At 40.9% G+C, this 20,021-nt stretch overlaps 1 protein-coding gene across 2 annotated transcripts; it reads left to right on the forward strand.

The window, feature by feature from the left end:
- The first annotated feature begins 1,134 nt into the window (after nucleotides 1-1,134).
- Nucleotides 1,135-13,532, forward strand: adb4c (Beta-4C adrenergic receptor). 2 transcript variants are annotated; one of them, XM_014160049.3, is made up of 2 exons: nucleotides 1,135-3,104; nucleotides 12,234-13,532. In XM_014160049.3, exons 1-2 carry the CDS (start codon nucleotides 1,705-1,707, stop codon nucleotides 12,259-12,261), a joined length of 1,428 nt encoding a protein of 475 aa, XP_014015524.1. In that variant the 5' UTR covers nucleotides 1,135-1,704; the 3' UTR covers nucleotides 12,262-13,532. The 2 variants fall into 2 exon arrangements, with proteins under 2 accessions (XP_014015524.1, NP_001133926.1); NM_001140454.1 differs by having other exon boundaries at nucleotides 1,223-3,104; nucleotides 12,247-12,859.
- The last annotated feature ends 6,489 nt before the right edge of the window (nucleotides 13,533-20,021 follow it).

Raw genomic sequence — 20,021 nt, forward strand, 5'->3', positions numbered from 1 at the left:
ACTGAGTGTGTGTGGTAGTGAGCAGAGTGCCCCCAAACCCCTCCCCCGACTAGCAGTGTCTCAGCAGGCACACTTCACAGCACCTCCACAGCTAGGGTGACCGGCACTCTGGGTTACAGACACGAGAGAGAGAGAGAGAGAGAGAGAGAGAGAGAGAGAGAGAGAGAGAGAGAGAGAGAGAGAGAGAGAGAGAGAGAGAGAGAGAGAGAGAGAGAGAGAGAGAGAGAGAGAGAGAGAGAGAGAGAGAGAGAGAGAGAGAATTAGACCAAACCAAATCATGAGACAAAAACTGGAATGCTATTTGGACCTAAACAGAGTGTATACAGTGGCAGAATACCTGACCACTGTGACTGACCCAAATTTAAGGAAAACTGTCTATGTACAGACTCAGTGAGCATAGCCTTGCTATTGAGAAAGGTCCGTAGGCAGACCTGGCTCTCAATAGAAGACAGGCTATGTGCACACTGCCCACAAAATGAGGTAGAAACTGAGCTGCACTTCCTGACCTCCTGCCAAATGTATAAACATATTAGAGACACATATTCCCTCAGATTACACAGATCCACAAAGAATTCGAAAACAAACCCAATTTTGATAAATTCACATATCTACTGCGTGAAACACCAGTTTGCCATCACAGCAGCAAGATTTGTGATCTGTTGCCACACGAAAAGAGCAACCAGTGAAGAACAAACACTATTTATTTATATTTATTTTCATTATTTGCACATTGTTACAACACTGTATATAGACATCATTTTATTATTTTGGAACTTCTGTGAGTGTAATGTTTACTGTTCATTTTTATTGTGTATTTCACTTTTGTTTATATCTACTTCACTTGCTTTGGCAATGTTAACATATGTTTTCCATGCCAATAAAGCTCTTGAATTGAATTGTGAATTGAGAGAGAGAGAGAGAGAGAGCGAGAGAGAGAGAGAGAGAGAGAGGAGAGAGAGAGAGAGAGAGAGAGAGAGAGAGAGAGAGAGCAGGGTAGAGAGAGAGCAGGGGAGTGAGTGAGAGAGAGAGCAGGGGAGTGAGTGAGAGAAAGAAAGAAAGAGAGAGCGAGAGCAGGGTAGAGAGAGAGAGCGAGCGAGATCAGGGTAGAGAGAGAGGTAGGGAGTGATATACAGCCAAAGAGGGAGGGCAGCCACTTGGTGCACTCTTGTGGTTCTTGCAGGAGCGTCACAGCTGCTTGCTCTCTGACAGTGTGGCATCGCTCTCATATAACACACAGCGAAAAGCGCTCCAGACAAACATTACACTATGTATGATTGGACTTCTTTCAGAGGAATATGGGTTTGCCTCCTTTTTAAAAACTTTTTCTTAACTTCGTGAATTTGTCATTTTTTCACTATCCTCTCCAGGGATGTATAAAACCAAGACAAAATTAGCAAAAACTGATTGTTTTCAGGGTTTTAATTTGGACACTTTGGATGCATTGCATTGACAAGACAACATGTTGTCACCGACAGAGGAACTTCTCACCAGCCTTTTTTTGGTGTTTGGAGACATAGGAGATAGACATACATGTTTGGATTTTCTGGACACTTACCAGTGATACATGAAAGCTGTGAAACATGTCAGCGGGAGATTTACATTTGCTTGGAATGAACAAAAACGCGAGGGTGTGACATAGCGAGACCAAATTGTTGTGTGTTTGACTTTAAAAATGCTATTACAAAATGTTGTTTTTTACTCTTAATGCATGAAAAATCCATTTTACCTTTGTGTATGTCTTTGCTTATGAAGATGGATTTTAACTTGAGTAGCATAGTGCTCTACGCGGTCAACACCACTGTGAACCCCTTTCACAACAATACAGGACCCTACCATCCTGCAGCGGGACCCTGGAGTTTACTATTGCTGGTGATCATCATCATGACCATCGTGGTGGGCAACCTGCTGGTCATCATCGCTATAGCACGCACATCCCAGTTACAGACTATGACTAACATCTTCATCATGTCCCTGGCCTGTGCTGACCTCATCATGGGGGTCCTGGTGGTCCCTCTGGGGGCCACCATCGTGGTGACGGGGAACTGGCAGCTGAGTGACATCTCCTGTGAGCTCTGGACCTCCGTAGATGTGCTCTGTGTCACGGCCAGCATCGAGACTCTTTGCGTGATTGCAGTGGACCGCTATATTGCTATTACAAGGCCCCTCAGGCACAAGGTTCTGCTCAATAAGTGGCGCGCCCGACTAATAGTGTGTGTGGTGTGGATTGTGTCTGCTCTGATCTCTTTTGTGCCCATCATGAACCAGCTTTGGCGGGCAGAAGGTGACCCGGAGGCCATGGCGTGCTATCAGGACCCTGCCTGCTGTGACTTTATGACCAACAGCACTTTTGCCATTATATCCTCTGTAGTGTCATTCTACATCCCTTTGCTCATAATGATATTTGTCTATGTCAAAGTCTTCCTCATAGCTACACGACAGGTACAGCTCATAGACAAGACCCGGCTGCGCTTCCAGAGTGAATGGCCAGCGCCGACGACGACACAGCTGAGCAACCACAATTGCAACATTTTGCCCTTGGGCCATGGTGGCAGCAGCAGCTGCACCAGCTCAGCTCGCAAGAGGAGCTCCAGGCGAAGACCCTCACGGCTAACCGTTGTCAAGGAGCACAAGGCCCTCAAGACCTTGGGCATTATCATGGGCACCTTCACCCTCTGCTGGCTGCCTTTCTTTGTGGCTAACATCATCAACGTGTTTCACAGGAATGTGCCCCCGGGAGAGATCTTCCGCCTGCTCAACTGGTTGGGCTACATCAACTCTGGCCTCAACCCCATAATCTACTGCAGGAGCCCTGAGTTCCGCACTGCTTTCAAGAACCTGCTGGGCTGCCCCTGGTTTTCCACCCCACGATTAAACACCTTAGGTGTCTACAAGGAGAAGCGGACACACTGCCCCTGCTTCCTGGGTTCGCCTGAGGCAGGGGCAGCCAGCTCTTTCCAGAAGCCCCCTGCTGCTGCCAGGCCTGAGGGGGACGAGAGCCTGGCTAGCAGTCAGAGCAGCGACAAGAGTGAGGAGCCTTCCCCAGGACCCCCACACTCCAACGGCAACACACAGTTCAGTGAATTCTCCAAACCAGAAAATGAATTGTAAGTTTCCTATTGTTATCATCTAAAATTTTGCACACTACATTTTCTCATTCCATGATAAATACTTTACACAATGCATAAAAAAATGGGGAGGGGGGTCATTGTTGGATAATTATGTTTAAATTTCACAGATAACTCAAATTTGCACTTAGCATTTACACTACTCGATTTGGTAGTGATAGATTATCTTGAGAAGACACCATGGTCCATGTCTATACAAGCTTTTTGTTGTCATGCACGGCGACTAACCTAATTCTCAATCCTCTAGTATCAAAGTGAATTAAAAGAGTTAACTGACATATATTTCACTTAAGTTTTACAGAGAAAATCCCTTTAGAAGTGAATTGAAAGATGACAGTTTTATGACAAAATATACAAGCATACTGTAAACCAAAGCAAGCACTGAACTTAAAGTTCAGCTTGTAAAATAAGGACCGACCAAATACAATGGGAACAAAATAAAATCAACAGAAGTACCAGAATTAACATTCCGTAGATGTATAAATGTTTTACTTCAGCTTCAAAAAATGTTACTCCTAATTGTATTTACAAGTCTAGGCTAATTGATATCTGCTCTTTTCCCTTCATAACGTTGAAATACACTACCATAGGTTGATTAAGCAATTTATGTGTGTGTGTGTGTGTGTGTGTCATTTGTCAACCATTCAATACATCTCTGAATGGAAAATAATAATGAAACAATGCTAAGACATCAGGAGGGGAGTGTACTGCTGCAATCCAGAGGGCATGTTTAGGATCATATCTGTAGTTTAGCGGTATTCCTTTGGGAGAGGGGATACATTTGGTAAATCAAACAATCTCTTTGAATCCTTCACTCACAGGTTTCATAGAGCTCACTGGGCATGCATGTTCAATATATTTGGATATGTTCTGAATACACCAAGGTGCTGGAACAATGTAGGCCTAACAATGAATGTACTCAATGCTTACATACTGAAAGATTAGCTGAATATTACAACATTATAACGCAATGTGAAATGTAATATGCAAATGTTCATTGTGTAGATCCATATCAAAGTAATTAATTTCAAGACTGTAGATTAACTTATAATTGCTGCTACCGTATTATGTTACCTGTAATCCATCTTTGAATGCGGCACATGTCAACATTATACAAATTAATAACAGATTTCCAAGGGTTCTCTAAAAAACAAATCATTTCAAATCCCCATCTGTAATTTAGTGCTCTGTAGCTGTTTACTCTACTATACCCTTAACCACCTCCTCTTGCTGTGTCTTGGAACCTTTAATACCAATTAATTATCCATTTAGAACATAAAGGTTGATAAAATCTTCAAATTAATATAGCTTTTTTTATGACAAAAAATATGCATTATAGTAAAGTACTGTACGTCAAAACTAAACCCAATTAAAAGTCTCCAAAAGTGTGAATGTCTGATGCAGAGAAATATGAGCTGATGAACGTTTAGCTGTTATAGAGGAGCTTCCCAATAGAGTGAGTTGAATGGTGTTTATGCCTCTGCTAGGGCCCCTCTGCAGCCTGTCCAACACCCGCCCACCACTGATAACCCTTTATCACTGAGCCACAAGACTTCCGCTCACCGGGAGAGGCTGTTTACAAGACAAATAGCCATTGGGAGCACACATTAGAGCATAGTTTATGGTTGGACTGCTAAACATGTGTCTTACTAAACCAATCCAATTTGCAGAGAGTCACTTATACTATACAGATGCTGGGATCAGGTTACCTTTTTAATGACTACCAATTTAATCCATAACAAGTGCCTTCACTCACTTCTGACTTCTCACTGCATCAGTTTACAGTTGAAGGGTAGTAGGCTGTGTTATCTATGCTGATCTTGTTCAGTGGGTTTCAGGGGCAGTTAGGAATCGTTATGAGTGCACATTCTTCTCACACATGCAAATACTGGATCTAAAGATTACTTTAAAAGCTATATAGCTGACAACAGTCTAGTAATATGAATAGGCCAGTGACATGCAATATATATATATATTATCTAAACAGTTCATTTGCATTGTCACAATTGTTTCTGAAATGTTGCAATCTCTGAGCTCTTTAACAGATGCAATCAATTGGGCAGTAACATAGGAACCATTTAAGAGCATATAAAAGTTTTCCTTAAAAGCAGCATAGCCCGTCCAGTAATTCAGCCTGAGTAAGAAGGCTATAGCTCACTGTACTACAGTGAGATCATTAGGTGTATCAGGAAAACCGGGCCATGGCTTTGACAGTCTATTGAATGTGAGTGATAATGTGTGAACTCCCTATTAGCCCCGGCAGGCAGGGGGGATAGGCTAGGACACAGCATGAATCAGGGACCTATGTCTGCTGCAGGTGGTGATCAGCCAGGGCTTAGAGCTTGGTGAGAGCATTGTTGTCCTATGGTAATTTAGCATAAATCCTTCCCACAATGTTCTGGGAGTTGTGCAGGATACCCAGCTAGCACATAACATTCTGAGAACCATATGTTTCTTAGGTGGGAATTTCAGTTCTTCAGCATAACATTTTCTATAGGTTTCCTCATGGTTCTATTTAAAGTCATGTTCCCAGAACATTAAGAAAACTTTCCATAAAAACCACTAGAAAACATTAATAACATTCAAAGAACTTTCTAAGAATGATATTTTAAAACATATACATTCTGTTCTCACCATCAACAAAACTCTCTCTATCCTCTATCTTGTTAAGTGTGTTCAGGTGTGTTGGCCGCACCCACTAATTGGCCACACTCTTAATGAGTGCTTGTTTCCTTTGAAATAGGGTCTGTTTGAATCAAAGTGAAAAATAGAGGACTCATCATAGATATAACCTGTTTTAGCATGGACATTGCCATTTCTATTAGACATTGCCATCATCCACCATTTTAAAGCAGTTAAGTGGTTGGGGATTCCTATGGGTTTTAGCCTCAATGGCACTGCCCATGCCATCAAAGACGCTATAATGGCACAGATATAAAGATGAGTCCTCTATCTATCTCTGTGGTTTGACTAGACTAAAATAAACAGCTTTGTATGAGTTTAAAAAATATGGCATACTAGCTCCATCCTGGTGGCGTAGTGGACTAATAACATGATTTTTGAATGACTACCTCATCTCTGTACCCCACATATACAATTATCTCTAAGGTCCATCAGTTGAGCAGTGAATTTCAAACACAGATTCAACCACAAAGACCAGGGAGGTTTCCAATGCCTCACAAAGAAGGGCACCTCTTGGTAGATGGGTAAAAATAGAACAAGCAGACAATGAATATCCCTTTGAGCATGGTGAAGTTATTAATTACACTTTGGAAGGTATATAAATACACACAGTCACTACAAAGATACAGGTATCCTTCCGAACTCAGTTGCCAGAAAAGAAGGAAACCGCTCAGGAATTTCATCATGAAGCCAATGGTGATTTAAAACAGTTACAGACTTTAATGGCTGTGATTAGCTGTGATAGGAGAAAACTGAGGATGGATTAACAACATTGTATTTACTCCACAATACTAACCTAAATGACAAAGTGAAAAGAAGGAAGCCTGTACAAAATAAAAATATTCAAAACATGCATCCTGTTTGCAAGATGGCACTAAAGCAATACTGCAAAAAATTTGGAGAAGCAATTAACTTTTTGTCCTGAATACAAAGTGTTATGTTTGTGGCAAATCCAACACAACACATTTCTAAGTATCACTCTCCATATTTTCAAGCATGGTGGTGGCTGCATCATGTTATGGGTAGGCTTGTAATCGTTAAGGACTGTGGATTTTTTCAGGATAAAACATTTACGGAACGGAGCTAAGCACAGGCAACATCTTAGATGAAAACCTGGTTCAGTCTGCTTTCCACCAGACACTGGGAGATGAATTCACCTTTCAGCAGGACAATAACCTAAAACACAAGGCCAAATCTACACTGGAGTTGCTTACCAAGAAGACAGTGAATGAGTGGCTGAGTTACAGTTTTGACTTAAATCTACTTGAAAATCTATGGAAAGACCCAAAAATGGTTGTCTAGCAATGATTAACAACTCATTTGACAGAGCTTGAAGAATTTAGAAAATAATAAATAGGCACAATTTGCACAATCAAGGTGTGAAAGCTTTTAGAGACTTACCCAGAAAGACTTACAGCTGTAATAGCGAACAAAGGTGTTTCTACAAAGTATTGACTTAGGGGTGTGAATACTTATGTAAATTAGATGTTGTTGTATTTAATTTCCAATACATTTTCAAAATGTTCTAAAAACATGTTTTCACTATTATGGGGAATTGAGTGTAGAGAGTGAGAATTTATTTTTTCTCCCATTTTGAATTCAGGTGGTAAAACAACAAAATGTAGAATAAGTCAAGGGGTATGAATACTTTCTGATGGCACTGTATGTTGGAATCTCACTGATGCCACACCACAATAAAAAATGAATGTGTTTGCATGATTAATGCCTATGAAAAAGAATTTCAATGTGTCTTATCTGTGCTTGGAGTTCAAAACAGTTAACCCAAACTAAGCTAGCAGTGTTATTAAAGGTATTATTGAAACATGTTCTCAGAACGTTATTTAATTACCTTCAAATTACCTATAATTTCTGTTCTCAGAACATCAATAAAGCCTCCCAGGAAAACTTTCAGGGAACCATAGTAAAACATTCTCAGAACCTCCCTGCAACCTAAAAATCTATGTTCCCAGAACAGGCGAAATGTTCACTTCCGTTCTCAGAAGATTTAAAAAACGATCAATTTTAACAGTCAGGAAACGTATGGCTTCATTCCCAGAACCAATGGGAAACTTAAAACTTATGTTCCCACAACTTCCAACGAAATAAATGTGCTAGCAGGGTAATGACTATTGTTATATGTAGTCTTATGACTATTTGTTCATGACAAAATGCCCTAAATAGGGAATGGAGCTTTGTACAAATTACTGCTAATTCATTGTTCCAAACAAAGTCGATGCCACATGGGAAATACATGGGGGTAGTTAGATGTCCACATAATCTTGACCATGCAGTGTATTTTATAAATTATACATATCACAAATATCAAAGCTATCCTTCATTAAGAAATACATGGAATGTGACATCTTTAACTAAACCCTGTGTAATTTGTTCATTCTATACAGTAGTTTTTTTTTACTAGCATGCATAGCAGCAAAATAATCAAATTACTGTAGCTAATGTCCTCAGAGTTTCTCATATCAAACTGTTTTTAGATCTAAAGAGGAACAGCTGCTACTGTTTTAGTCCTCATGATGCGGCAGCACTACAGCATCTTGTAATAGTTATCACATACTCATTCTCTTTCATAAGCAGTGGTATGCTCTGCAGTGGTCTTCTCGGTATGGGTCAGGGGAAATGTGATAAGACTGTAATGCAAGGGAAAACAGTAAATGATTGAAGAACACAACTTGTTCTGTGCCAATTTTTAAGAATGTATTTTTTTTCAGAGAAAACTCAAGATTTATTTTTTTGGTCAACACTTCACTTAACATATAGATTATTAAAAATGTTCCACTCTTCGAAGCAAAATGCCAGGATTTGCTTTGACGTAGATTTGAGAAAAGGCTTTGTCTTCAAATTAATAGAAATTCAACTAAATATCATTCTAATTTAAAATGTGCCCTAATACTGTTTGGTTATACAAGTCCAACACAATCAAGATTGCAGGTTCAACCTCTAGAGCACTATTTCATTATCTTCAATTGAGCCATTCAGCAAAGAGTGAATGCCTGTTTTGTTAACAATTCAGACAGACTGAGATGGAACAGGACAATTCCTCCATGGGACAAAAAGACTGTATAATAGAGAGAAGCCCTTATCACAAAAAATAACATGTGATCATCATATTAATTAAGCATCAATAATGGCAGAGCCTCTATAAAAGCATGATAGAAGATAGGTTTGTTTTACAATGGCTTTGTAATCATTAGCTCAGTGGTACTAACCTTTGTGTTTGCCCTGGCATATTACCAACGGACAGAGTCATGCAGCTTTCAGTGGAATAGCTTTGTGGGACATGCCTGGAACAGTAATGCCCATCTGATGACTGATGGACTAAACTCTCTTTCTGTATGCTACCAAGCAACTGAGACTGAGGCATGATCTCACCCCTTGGGGTGATCCAGGGCCAAATGCCTCGAGACATATTTATCCAAACACCATGTCCCTCAACAGAAACATGTAGTGTGTCAGACATTGTTATCAAATTCACCTCCCAAAATACAGCAAATGAAATATTCCTAGAATTCTCATCATATGGATATTACATTAAATCCACAGAAGTCCTGGGTTAAGAAGTTGCTGTGCGGCACCTATATTCAGTTCAGTAATGGACTAAGTGCAATAACACTCACGAGGTGTCACAACAATCAATGAAGGCCAACATGTTGTGGCAGTTTGAACTCAGACACAACTCTCTAATGGATATGTTCAGAGCAAATTGAATTGCACAGATTAGAGAGACACATTACACTGTATTTTCACCCTCTGAACTTGTGTTGTTGTTTCAGCTTCCACTTGTTTGGCATGGCAACTATATCAGGCAAGAAATAGCTTTGGAGAGAATCCACCAAGAGGAGAGGCAGTGGAAATATGTCCATCTGCAGCCCAGCCTAATATACTGAGGGACTCAGAGTGCATGCCACAATTGGCTTATTACTCCAAATGACTGAGTAAACATTTATACACACATTAGGTGACACCAGCACTATTTTCAACAGACATTGGCGATGTCCTGGCTTGAGTCCTAGATATAGAGCTACATGCTGAGTTTGTAATGCCACCCAGCAATGTGTAAAATCTAAATCCTTTCTCCCGGAGAGTGGAATGCAACGTTGTCTTATTATGAATAAACAGAAACATTGTACTCTGTTGTACATAATTTGTCAGTTAAACAGCATTTGTCATCATCACCAATATCAACGGTAAAAAGTCCAGTCAATATTTAGAAAGGCTAATTATTACAGTTCGTCTATGCATCTATTTCTTATAATGGTATCAATGAAATACACTGTACATACTTTTCAGTTATAGGCATGCAGGATGGCTACAGAAAATATGCGCAGCAATTAAGTTATATTTGTAAAACGAATAAATCAGGAAATTGATCTGTTGACAGATGAAAGCAAGCCTTTTCATTCTGGCACAAATAAATCACATTGTACAATCTTTAACACAATGGTCACTTTTTCAGATTACAGCAGGTGACAAGAATTGTATAAAAAAAAAATTGTCAGGATTCTATACAATTAGAAAGTGCAGCAGAAGCGACTTCCCCAGGAAATTACCTGAACTAGAGCTCTTTTCATGTACAGTCGACCATGACAGAACAAAAATGTTCCTTTTAAATATGTGAGCACTGCCATCAACTGAGCACCACATTCTATATAAGTATTTTGTTGGATTAGGAAGAGATATTACCTCAGAGAGCATGAAATTAGGAACAGGATCAGAGAAGCATGGTAATGACAATCTTCGACACTCATTGTCAATGAGAGCTGAGTATTTGATCAAATCCTACAGCATTATAGAGCATGCCTAAATGGTGTGGTTTGGAGTTGAGTAAGTAGTTCAGTATGGGACACATCTTAAAATGGTGAGAGGAGGTTGAAGTCAATGTTTTACTGCACTGTCTGCAGCTGAATAAAGCTAAAAAAATTGGCAAGTAACTTAAATCAACTTAATCTCATTGATTGTTTCTTTCCAATTTACTGTAGTGTTCATAGTAATGCCCTGAGGCCTGGAAAGAAAAATCTATGTGTTGGAATGTTCTTAATGGTGAGGAACCATGTGCTCCATCCAGGTGGTTCTTAAGAAACTGCAAACAACTTGATTGAAATATTTTAGTGCCATCAATCATAGAAATCAACATATTTGGCACTTCCACTGTAGTAGACAGGATTACAAAATAAACCCTTTGGCCCCATACCTGCCAGAGGCAAGACCTCGATTTCTGACCACAAAGTCCACCTTCGCCTGTTGACGTGTTCTGTAAAAGAAAATACACTTAACTCAAATGATGGATGTCTCTGCCTGAGACTTTGGGATGAAGCGAAAGCCAAATTTGAACTAGGATTTAAACTACACAGGCAATTATTTCCCTCAGAAGACCAAGTGAAAGTACAGTACTTGCTTTATAAGGGCTAAGGGTACTTGAGTCATATTTCATAAAATGTTTTCATTTTTCTGTAGATTTCTCTAGCAAAGCAATGGTGGGCATTGTTTATATTTTCCTGCGTAGACATGTACTGTAAAACTGATAGGATCAGAATCTCTGGCATTTTGAAAAAAAGGTTGGTTGGATATGTTTGGGGGAAAGAGAACCCTAGAGTACATACCATGAAGTGATTGATGGGGATAGGATGGAAAGTAATCAATCAGGAGTGATGTGTTCAAAAGCTCAAACTCAAATAAGCAGTAAAACTGTTTCCCAGTTTGAAGTGAACCCAAATCCCACAATGTTCAATACATTTATGTAGGCTACACATTTCAACCTCCTCCCACCATGTCAGAGTAACCTCTCACAAAGGGCATTTGCCAAGTCAAACAAACACATAATCTCCTGATGAGACCGTTAGTTGGCCTTCATGTCTGGATTCTTTAACAGTAAAGGAGCATGTGTTTGGGATTTAATGGGAGGATGCGGTGAACAACAAGTCTGATATTGCAAATTAAATGTAAATGACAAGTGACACGATCAAATAAGATGGTTGGATCAATTTCAGGGTTGGGTCTCAATGCTTTGAATTCCATTCCATCATTTTGTAAAAAAATTATATTTTCCAAAAAGGTGATGTCTTGAATATACAGTATCAATGCAAAAATCTCTTCATCTTCCCAAGGCTGGGAAAACATTTTTTTTTATTATAGTCGATATTTCACCATTGATACAATAGCCACTTTCTGCTGTCTCTGAATTTGTCTTTATTACAACTATTACAGTTAAATATGCTTAGTATATTTTGGCTAATATGGCATCAACATTCCTCAAAAGTAATTATCTTGCAAACCGAAATGACATTCTTAGTACTCAGTGAATCATAGGCTTTAACAAAGTCTGGAATATGACAGTGTCAGAGAATATGAAGTATGACAGGAATATGACTCAATACAGTAAGCCCAAAAACTAATTTCTCCGTATTAACTCAGTTTCACATTACAGGAATTGGACGGGTGAAAAACTGACTTTCACAACTGACTGAGCAGAGATTGGAACGGCTGAGATGAGACTGCACAAAGGAAAACCAAAGGAGATGGCAGACGAGCTGGTCCTGGTGAATATGGGCAAGGAAGATTGACTGATGTCAAAACCCTGAGAAGGAGAACTGGACTGGCAGTTTGGGTTGGCTGGTCTGGACTTTGGGAGTAGCACCAGTTTAAAGGTGCTAATCACAAGACCCGAAGACTAACTGTGTTAACACACCACCCTGCCACATGTTGGTAGGCCTGAGACTGTGAGGATAGCTCACTGTTCACTGCAATACAGCATTAAATAAATCATCATCATTAACTGACTTATCCTGGCATTGGCTACCACCAACACGCTCACAGCATACTGTGTACAATAGGATAGACTCTTCCTTGACAACCAGAAAGGATTTCAGTAGCTCTTAGGACGTGACGCAGTAATACACAGTGTGTGATGTATGGTCAAAAGAGGGGAATCAGAATACATTTTGTACATTATCTAATGCCAAATTATTTATTTATTTATTATATCTTAACTTTATCTGTAAATGCAAAACTTGTCAACTTAATACAGGAATATTATGCCATATGTCTTTACTGTCCAGTAATATCCATAGCGTAACAACAGGTTTTCTATTCAGATTTCATATCGTCAACCTCTTCACTGCCAAATCAACCTAATTAAAAACTGCAACTGAAATATAAGTGTTCTGATCAAGGACATTAACATATTATTTTAGAAATAGTGATATGTAACTAAGACATCATTTGCACTAAACATTCAATTACGAATGTAAGGCAATGACTGACAACTAATCCATGAAAACCTAAGATGATTTGGAGCATCAGCCACACTAAATTTACCAGCACACCTATCAGGTGTACTGACCCACAGACAAATTACATCCTCATGGTGCTTCGTACACACAGCAGAACAATCTGCATCACTGATTGCAGACATTGCATTGACCCATAAGATCTACTAACACTTCCTTGCATCTCGTGCAGCATATTTGCTCATAACTTATTTATTGTGTGTCATTGTTGATGCTATAGAATGTCATACGAGTACAAAAATGTGTTCATTTTTTATTTTTACAGCAGTGAAGCAGTGAATGAGTGTGATGTAATTTCCAAAGTGAACATTAATTCAATATTGGTATGAACTAAGTCATTATGAATTCTGACAATTGGTACCTCTACAAACCTTTCACTAAACATATGACTGTACAACTGAAGTAAATGACAAGGTTTCCATGATCCTTCTCACTTTTATCAATGTGTGAAAGAGAGGGAGCAGAGAGAGAGACAGAAACAGAGAAAGAAAGAGAGTGAGTCAGTGAGTGAGACAGAGTTACAGACAGACAGACAGACAGACAGACAGACAGACAGACAGACAGACAGACAGACAGACAGACAGACAGACAGACAGACAGACAGACAGACAGTGGAGGGCGAGTGAGAGGGAGAGAGAGAATTTTGACTGTAGAGAAATATATGTAGTCTGTCTCTCACTCTAGGGGAATAAGCCCGGGATCGCATAACGCTCACAGTAACTGTGTGGGGTTGAAAACACTCATGCTACAAAAACATCCATATCTCTTCAACTCCTTGGGATGGAAACAATTATCCGGACCGGAGTTCAACTCGATTCCTATCAGGTAATTCCTGTTACAGTTGGGTTTTTTAAAAGTGGCAGGCTGGTAAAGCCTTCATTAATCACAAACAACCTACTGTACTGGTCATCTACAAGGATAAACAACCCCTCAAAAGGACCATTTGTGATGTTTATGGGACATATTGGAGTGCCAACAAAAGAAGATCTTCAAAGGTAAGGCATGAATTATATCGTTATTTCTGAGTTTTGTGTCGTGCCTGGCAGGATGAAATATGATCGTCTGTGTTTGTTTGATGGGGTGCTGTCCTCAGATAATTGCATGGTGTGCTTTCACCGTAAAGCCTTTTTGAAATCGGACACTGTGGTTGGATTAACAAAAAGTTTATCTTTAAAATGGTGTATAATACTTGTATATTTGAGGAATTTTAATTATTAGATTTCTGTTGTTTGAATTTGGCGCCCTGCAATTTCACTGGCTGTTATCGAGGTGGGACTCTAGCGTCCCACAAATCCCAGAGAGGTTTTTAACTTTCCTATATCTGTCACACCCCTTGGTTCTTTCCTCAGGTGTTATTGACTCTGTTTCATGTCGGTGCGTTGTTTCTGTTTCGTGTTTATTTTTTTGTTTATTTATTAAAACAATCACTCCCTGTACTTTCTTCCCGACTATCAGCGCACTCGTTACAATTAAACTACATTTTCACAGAACCACTTGTTGTAATTTCGATGAGGCTCTCTTGTTCAGATATTGGTAAGTGGACTGGAGGCAGGGCATGAAAGGATAACAAATCCAGTTGTTTGTGTGATCCGTTTTGGGAAAGTACCTGCATAATTGCGCACTCAACTCACTCAGGTGCTTCGCTATATCACATTTGATATTGTCCGTAAGCTTGAGTTCATTTGCACACGCAAAAATCATTAAATGTTGTGTTGTCCTTGCTAATGCAGATAGAAAAGAGCTCCGACTTCTTAATCATAGCCTCAAATTTGACCCTTTATGCAACAATTTTATTGCACTGACTCTATGCACACACACTGTCTAAACTAGATTCCCTCAATCTCACACAAATTATCAAGGAACCTACCAGGTACAACACTAAATCTGTAAACACGGGCACCATTATAGATATCATCCTGACCAACCTGCCCTCTAAATACACCTCTGCTGTCTTCAACCAGGATCTCAGCGATCCTGCGTCCGTAATGGGTCCGCGGTCAAACAACCACCCCCATCACTGTCAAACTCTCCCTAAAACACTTCAGCGAGCAGGCCTTTCTGATCAACCTGGCCCGGGTATCCTGGAAGGATATTGACCTCATCCCGTCAGTAGAGGATGCCTTGTTATTCTTTAAAAGTGCTTTCCTCACCACCTTAAAAAAGCATGCCCCATTCAAAAAACTAAGAACAGATACAGCCCTGGGTTCACTCAAGACTTGATTGCCCTTGACCAGCACAAAAACATGTTGTGGCGTACTGCATTAGCATCGAATAGCCCCCGAGATATGCAACTTTTCAAGGAAGTTAGGAAACAATATACACAAGCAGTTAGGAAAGCAAAGGCTAGCTTTTTCAAACAGAAACTTGCATCCTGTAGCACAAATTCCCAAAAGTTTTGGGACACTGTAAAATCCATGGAGAAAAAGAGCACTTTCTCCCAGCTGCCCCCGCTTCACCCAAATCCAGATAGCTGATGTTCTGAAAGAGCTGCAAAATCTGGACCCCTACAAATCAGGTGGGCTAGACAATCTGGTGTCAACCCTCTCTTTCTAAAATTATCTGCCGCAATTGTTGCAACCCCTATTACCAACCTCTCTTTCGTATCGTCTGAGATCCCGAAAGATTGGAAAGCTGCAGCGATCATCCCTTCAAAGGGGGAGACATTCTAGACCTAAACTGTTATAGACCTATATCCATCCTGCCCTGTCTTTCTAAAGTCTTCGAAAGCCAAGTTAACAAACAGATCACCAACCATTTCGAATCCCACCGTACCTTCTCCGCTATGCAATCTGGTTTCCGAGCTGGTCATGGGTACACCTCAGCCACGCTCAAGGTACTAAATGATATCATAACTTCCATCGACAAAAGACAGTACTGTGCAGCCATCTTCATCGACCTGGCCAAGGCTTTCGACTCTGTCAATCCCAGCATTCTTATCGGCAGACTCAACAGCTTTGGTTTCTCAAATGACTGCCTCGCCTGGTTCACCAACTACTTCTCAGACAGAGTTCAGTGTGTCAAATCGGAGGGCCTGTTGTCCGGACCTCTGGCAGTCTCTATGGGGGTGCCACAGGGTTTAATTCTCGGGCCGACTCTTTTCTCTGTATATATCAATGATGTCGCTCTTGCTGCTGGTGATTCTCTGATCCACCTCAAACTAAATGCATGCTCTTCAACTGACTAGCATCACTACTCTGGACGGTTCTGACTTAGAATATGTGGACATCTACAAATACCTAGGTGTCTGGTTAGACTGTAAACTCTCCTGCCAGACTCACATTAAGCATCTCCAATCCAAAATTAAATCTGGAATCGGCTTTCTATTTCGCAACAATGCCTCCTTCACTCATGCTGCTAAACATACCGTCATAAAACTGACTATCCTACCGATCCTTGACTTCGGCGATGTAATTTACAAAATAGCCTCCAACACTCTACTCAGCAAATTAGATGTAGTCTATCATAGTGCCATCCTTTTTGTCACCAAAGCCCCATATACTACCCACCACTGCAACCTGTATGCTCTCGCTTCATATTCGTCGCCAAACCCACTGGCTCCAGGCAGTGTTGCCAACTCCTCAGTAAGGAAAGTAGCTATTGGCAGTCCTAAAAGTCGCTAAATGATGTCATCACCTAATTTACATAATTGGCCATGTGCATGTAATTGTGATGGATGCTGTAGGAGAGAGGAACAATGTCGTGGGAGAGACAAAAAGTGAATAAAAAACACCCTAAATATGGTTAGAACTACAAATTAACTAGTTTTTTTTATGTCACAATTCCAACCCTCCTCCTTTATTCGGGCTTGGGACCGGCAAAAGTGACCCAAAAGAGACACTCTGGCGGAGTTACTTAGTTTTTAATTTAATTTTTTAGTTTTTTAGTTAAGTTTTCTTAATTTGGTTTGGTTTTTAACCTTATGGTCCATTTAGGAACCTACAACAAGTCACAGTAAAACATGAACATTTTTAACTAAATCATTTTTTACATTTCTTTGTATACAATCCACATTAACAATCTAAATGGACCAAAAAGAGACAATAGAAAAAACTGTTAATGGCAATGTGAGAAAATTATGGTAACTAGTCTGGCCCTAATTCAGGTTAATAGTTTTTTTTCAGACCCCCCTCCACACACACACAGGCTGTGCTGGCTCACAGAAAGAGTGGGTCGTCGTCATTTTGGTCAAGGCTGTCTATGGCAGGTTCAGCAACTGAGAGAGCTGACTTAAATGAGTAAGCAGCTGATGTGCCAAAAAGCTGCAAAACATTATCAGGCAGCTGGTGCTCATAGCAAGCCTCACCAGACAGCTTCAGTCCATATTGAATGTACAGGATGGAGTTAAGGGTCTGCAAGGACATCCGATTTCTAAGTTTGCGTTTTGCTTTTTACCACACTCATCTGGCTGAATACTCTCTCGACTTCAGCATTCGAGTGTGGCAAGGACAACACAGACACAGCAGCCATGGCAAGTTCTTGAAATGGGTTGATATCAGCTGCATCCCTAAACTTCCAAATCTCATTCCAGAAGCCCAGTGTGTTTTTTGTCTCATTCCATTTACTAAGATGGATGGCACGCCATTGCTGGATAATCTTGTCTATCTCTGCAGGGGAGTAGCCAAGGAGCTTGGCTATTTTTTTTATTTCTCCAGTGCTCTTATTGTGCTTTAGAGTTTCCTCCACATTGAAAACTGACATGTACTGCAATGCTTCGATGTTGTCCGGCAGTCTCACCCTCAACTCATTAGTGAGGGAGATAGTGAAGGCTACACACCGCTTTCGGGCATCCCTTTCATCCTCAGGCGCAAGGTGGAGCTCAGCTGCCTTTGACTCAAAAAAGTAACCAAGGTACGGTTTGGGACTGATGTATTCATCTATTGGCCCTTTGAGTACATCAACATTTGCCAGTGGATTCAGCACCCTGCTGCTCACAGACTTGATCAGGATAACCAAGCTGTCAAGTAGCTTAATAGGATCTACTTGCTCTCCCTCAAAAGCCTTGATGGCCAACTGTACCTCACCCAGCACTGACTTCAAAAAAGTCAGATACAATATGTTTTGAGGATCACTGTACATGGAGTATAAAACCTCAGCCATGTAGCAGTGTTCACTGGACTTGGTGACTGCGAAATGCAGCCTAAGCTCCTCCCACTGGTCCAAAATGCGTGAAACCGCGGGTTCAATGGAGAGCCAACGTGTGGCACACACCTTGGTTATCTGTAAAGGTTTCTCCCCACAGTTGATGGTCTCATATATGGCCTTGTAGGCCTCCCTGCACTTTGGAGACACTGAAAACCAGTTATAAGTCTCTCGTACCAAGTACTCCACACTACGGGGATGGTGTCATTGAAAGCATGACTTACAGCAAGCTGCAGCGAGTGGCACACACAGCGAATAAGAACCAGATATTTGAGGCCATACTCCTCCTTCAGCATTTTATGGACCCCATTGTTAATCCCCGTCATAACAGAGGCATTGTCAGTCCCTATCCCCAGGAGTTTCTCTTTTTTAAGACAACACTTCTCGAGGAAAGACACAACAGCACGGGCTATAGATTTGGCATCTCCTCCCTCCAACTCAACAAGCCCCAGAAATGTTGATACAATTGTCAGCTTGGTGTCACTAAAGTACCTTATCACAACCCCCAGGTACATAGAAACACTTACATCCGTGGACTCATTGAGGAGGAGGCTGAAACGCTGGTCACCCACATCTGCGACCAACTTTTTCAGAAAGTATGGTGCTAGAACACCATTAATCATTTCTGTGCACTTTGTCCTGTGCACTTTGAAGTGGGTAGCAGCAGTGGAGTCTGAGAAAGCAGCTCTACATGCTTCTCCAATGTGATCACATGCCAGCATGACAGTGTTCAGCGATAGCTAATGCCATGGTGGCCTCAGCCTTTTTTGCAGAGTAAATTTTTTTAACCATAAATGGCAGCTTGTTTTGGGTGGAATTGTTATAAGGCTTTGCCTTTTGAGTTTGTTTTTGAGTTGTCATGTGTTTTTTTACATCACTAAGTTTGGCAAAGAAATCAGCATTACAATACAGGCAGTATGTCCATGTATCATCTCCAATAAACGGCTTCAACCAGCCTTTGAATTCAGTGTTTAATTCCCACTCCTTTCTGTATTTTTGAGTGTACAGTTTAGACTGAGACATGATGAGCTAGCCAGCTAGATGTTTAGCTTATGTCACAGAGAGGCACACACACAGTGGACAAGGTGAGTAAGTGACTGAGGCTGTGTGAGTCAAATACAGTGATTTATTCTTGTGCTGTGATTTATTTTAGACAAAGAACATTTTACATTTACATCCCGCCCTGAATGTAAGCCAGGGCGGGATCAGCCAGCGACGGCCTCCCGCATGCACGATTCATTTGCAGTCTGGATGTGGAGGGGTGAACATCTCCTGCTCTGACTGCAGCTGGGAGGGACTGCTGTGCGAGGACTGGGCCGCCTGTAAGTGATTTGGGACGGGGGTGGGGCCTCCAATAACACCAGAAAAAGTTGCTAGATTTGGCACTAGTCCATTCTTTTGAAAATGTGTCGCTAGAGGGGTCTGAATATTCGCTAAATATAGCGACAAAGTCGCTAAGTTAGCAACACTGGCTCCAGGTCATCCATAAGTCTTTGCTAGGTAAAGCGCCGCCTTATCTCAGCTCACTGGTCATCATAGCAACACCCACCTGTAGCACACGCTCCAGCAAGTATATTTCACTGGTCATCACCAAAGCCAACTCCTCCTTTGGCCGCCTTTCCTTCCAGTTCTCTGCTGCCAATGACTGGAACAAATTTCAAAAATCACTGAAATTGGAGACTTATATCTCCCTCACTAACTTTAAGCACCAGCTGTCAGAGCAGCTCACAGATCACAGATCACTGCACCTGTACATAGCCCATCTGTAAATAGC

Source organism: Salmo salar, chromosome 20 (assembly GCF_965601325.2).
Source record: "Salmo salar chromosome 20, fSalSal1, whole genome shotgun sequence".
NCBI classification, from domain to species: Eukaryota; Metazoa; Chordata; class Actinopteri; order Salmoniformes; family Salmonidae; genus Salmo; species Salmo salar.

Coding starts and splice junctions, on each gene's coding strand:
- adb4c (NM_001140454.1), top strand. CDS start 1,705: ATGCATGAAAAATCCATTTTACCTTTGTGTATGTCTTTGCTTATGAAG. Junction 3,105..12,246: donor TCCAAACCAGAAAATGAATT/GTAAGTTTCCTA, acceptor TTCACATTACAG/GAATTGGACGGGTGAAAAAC.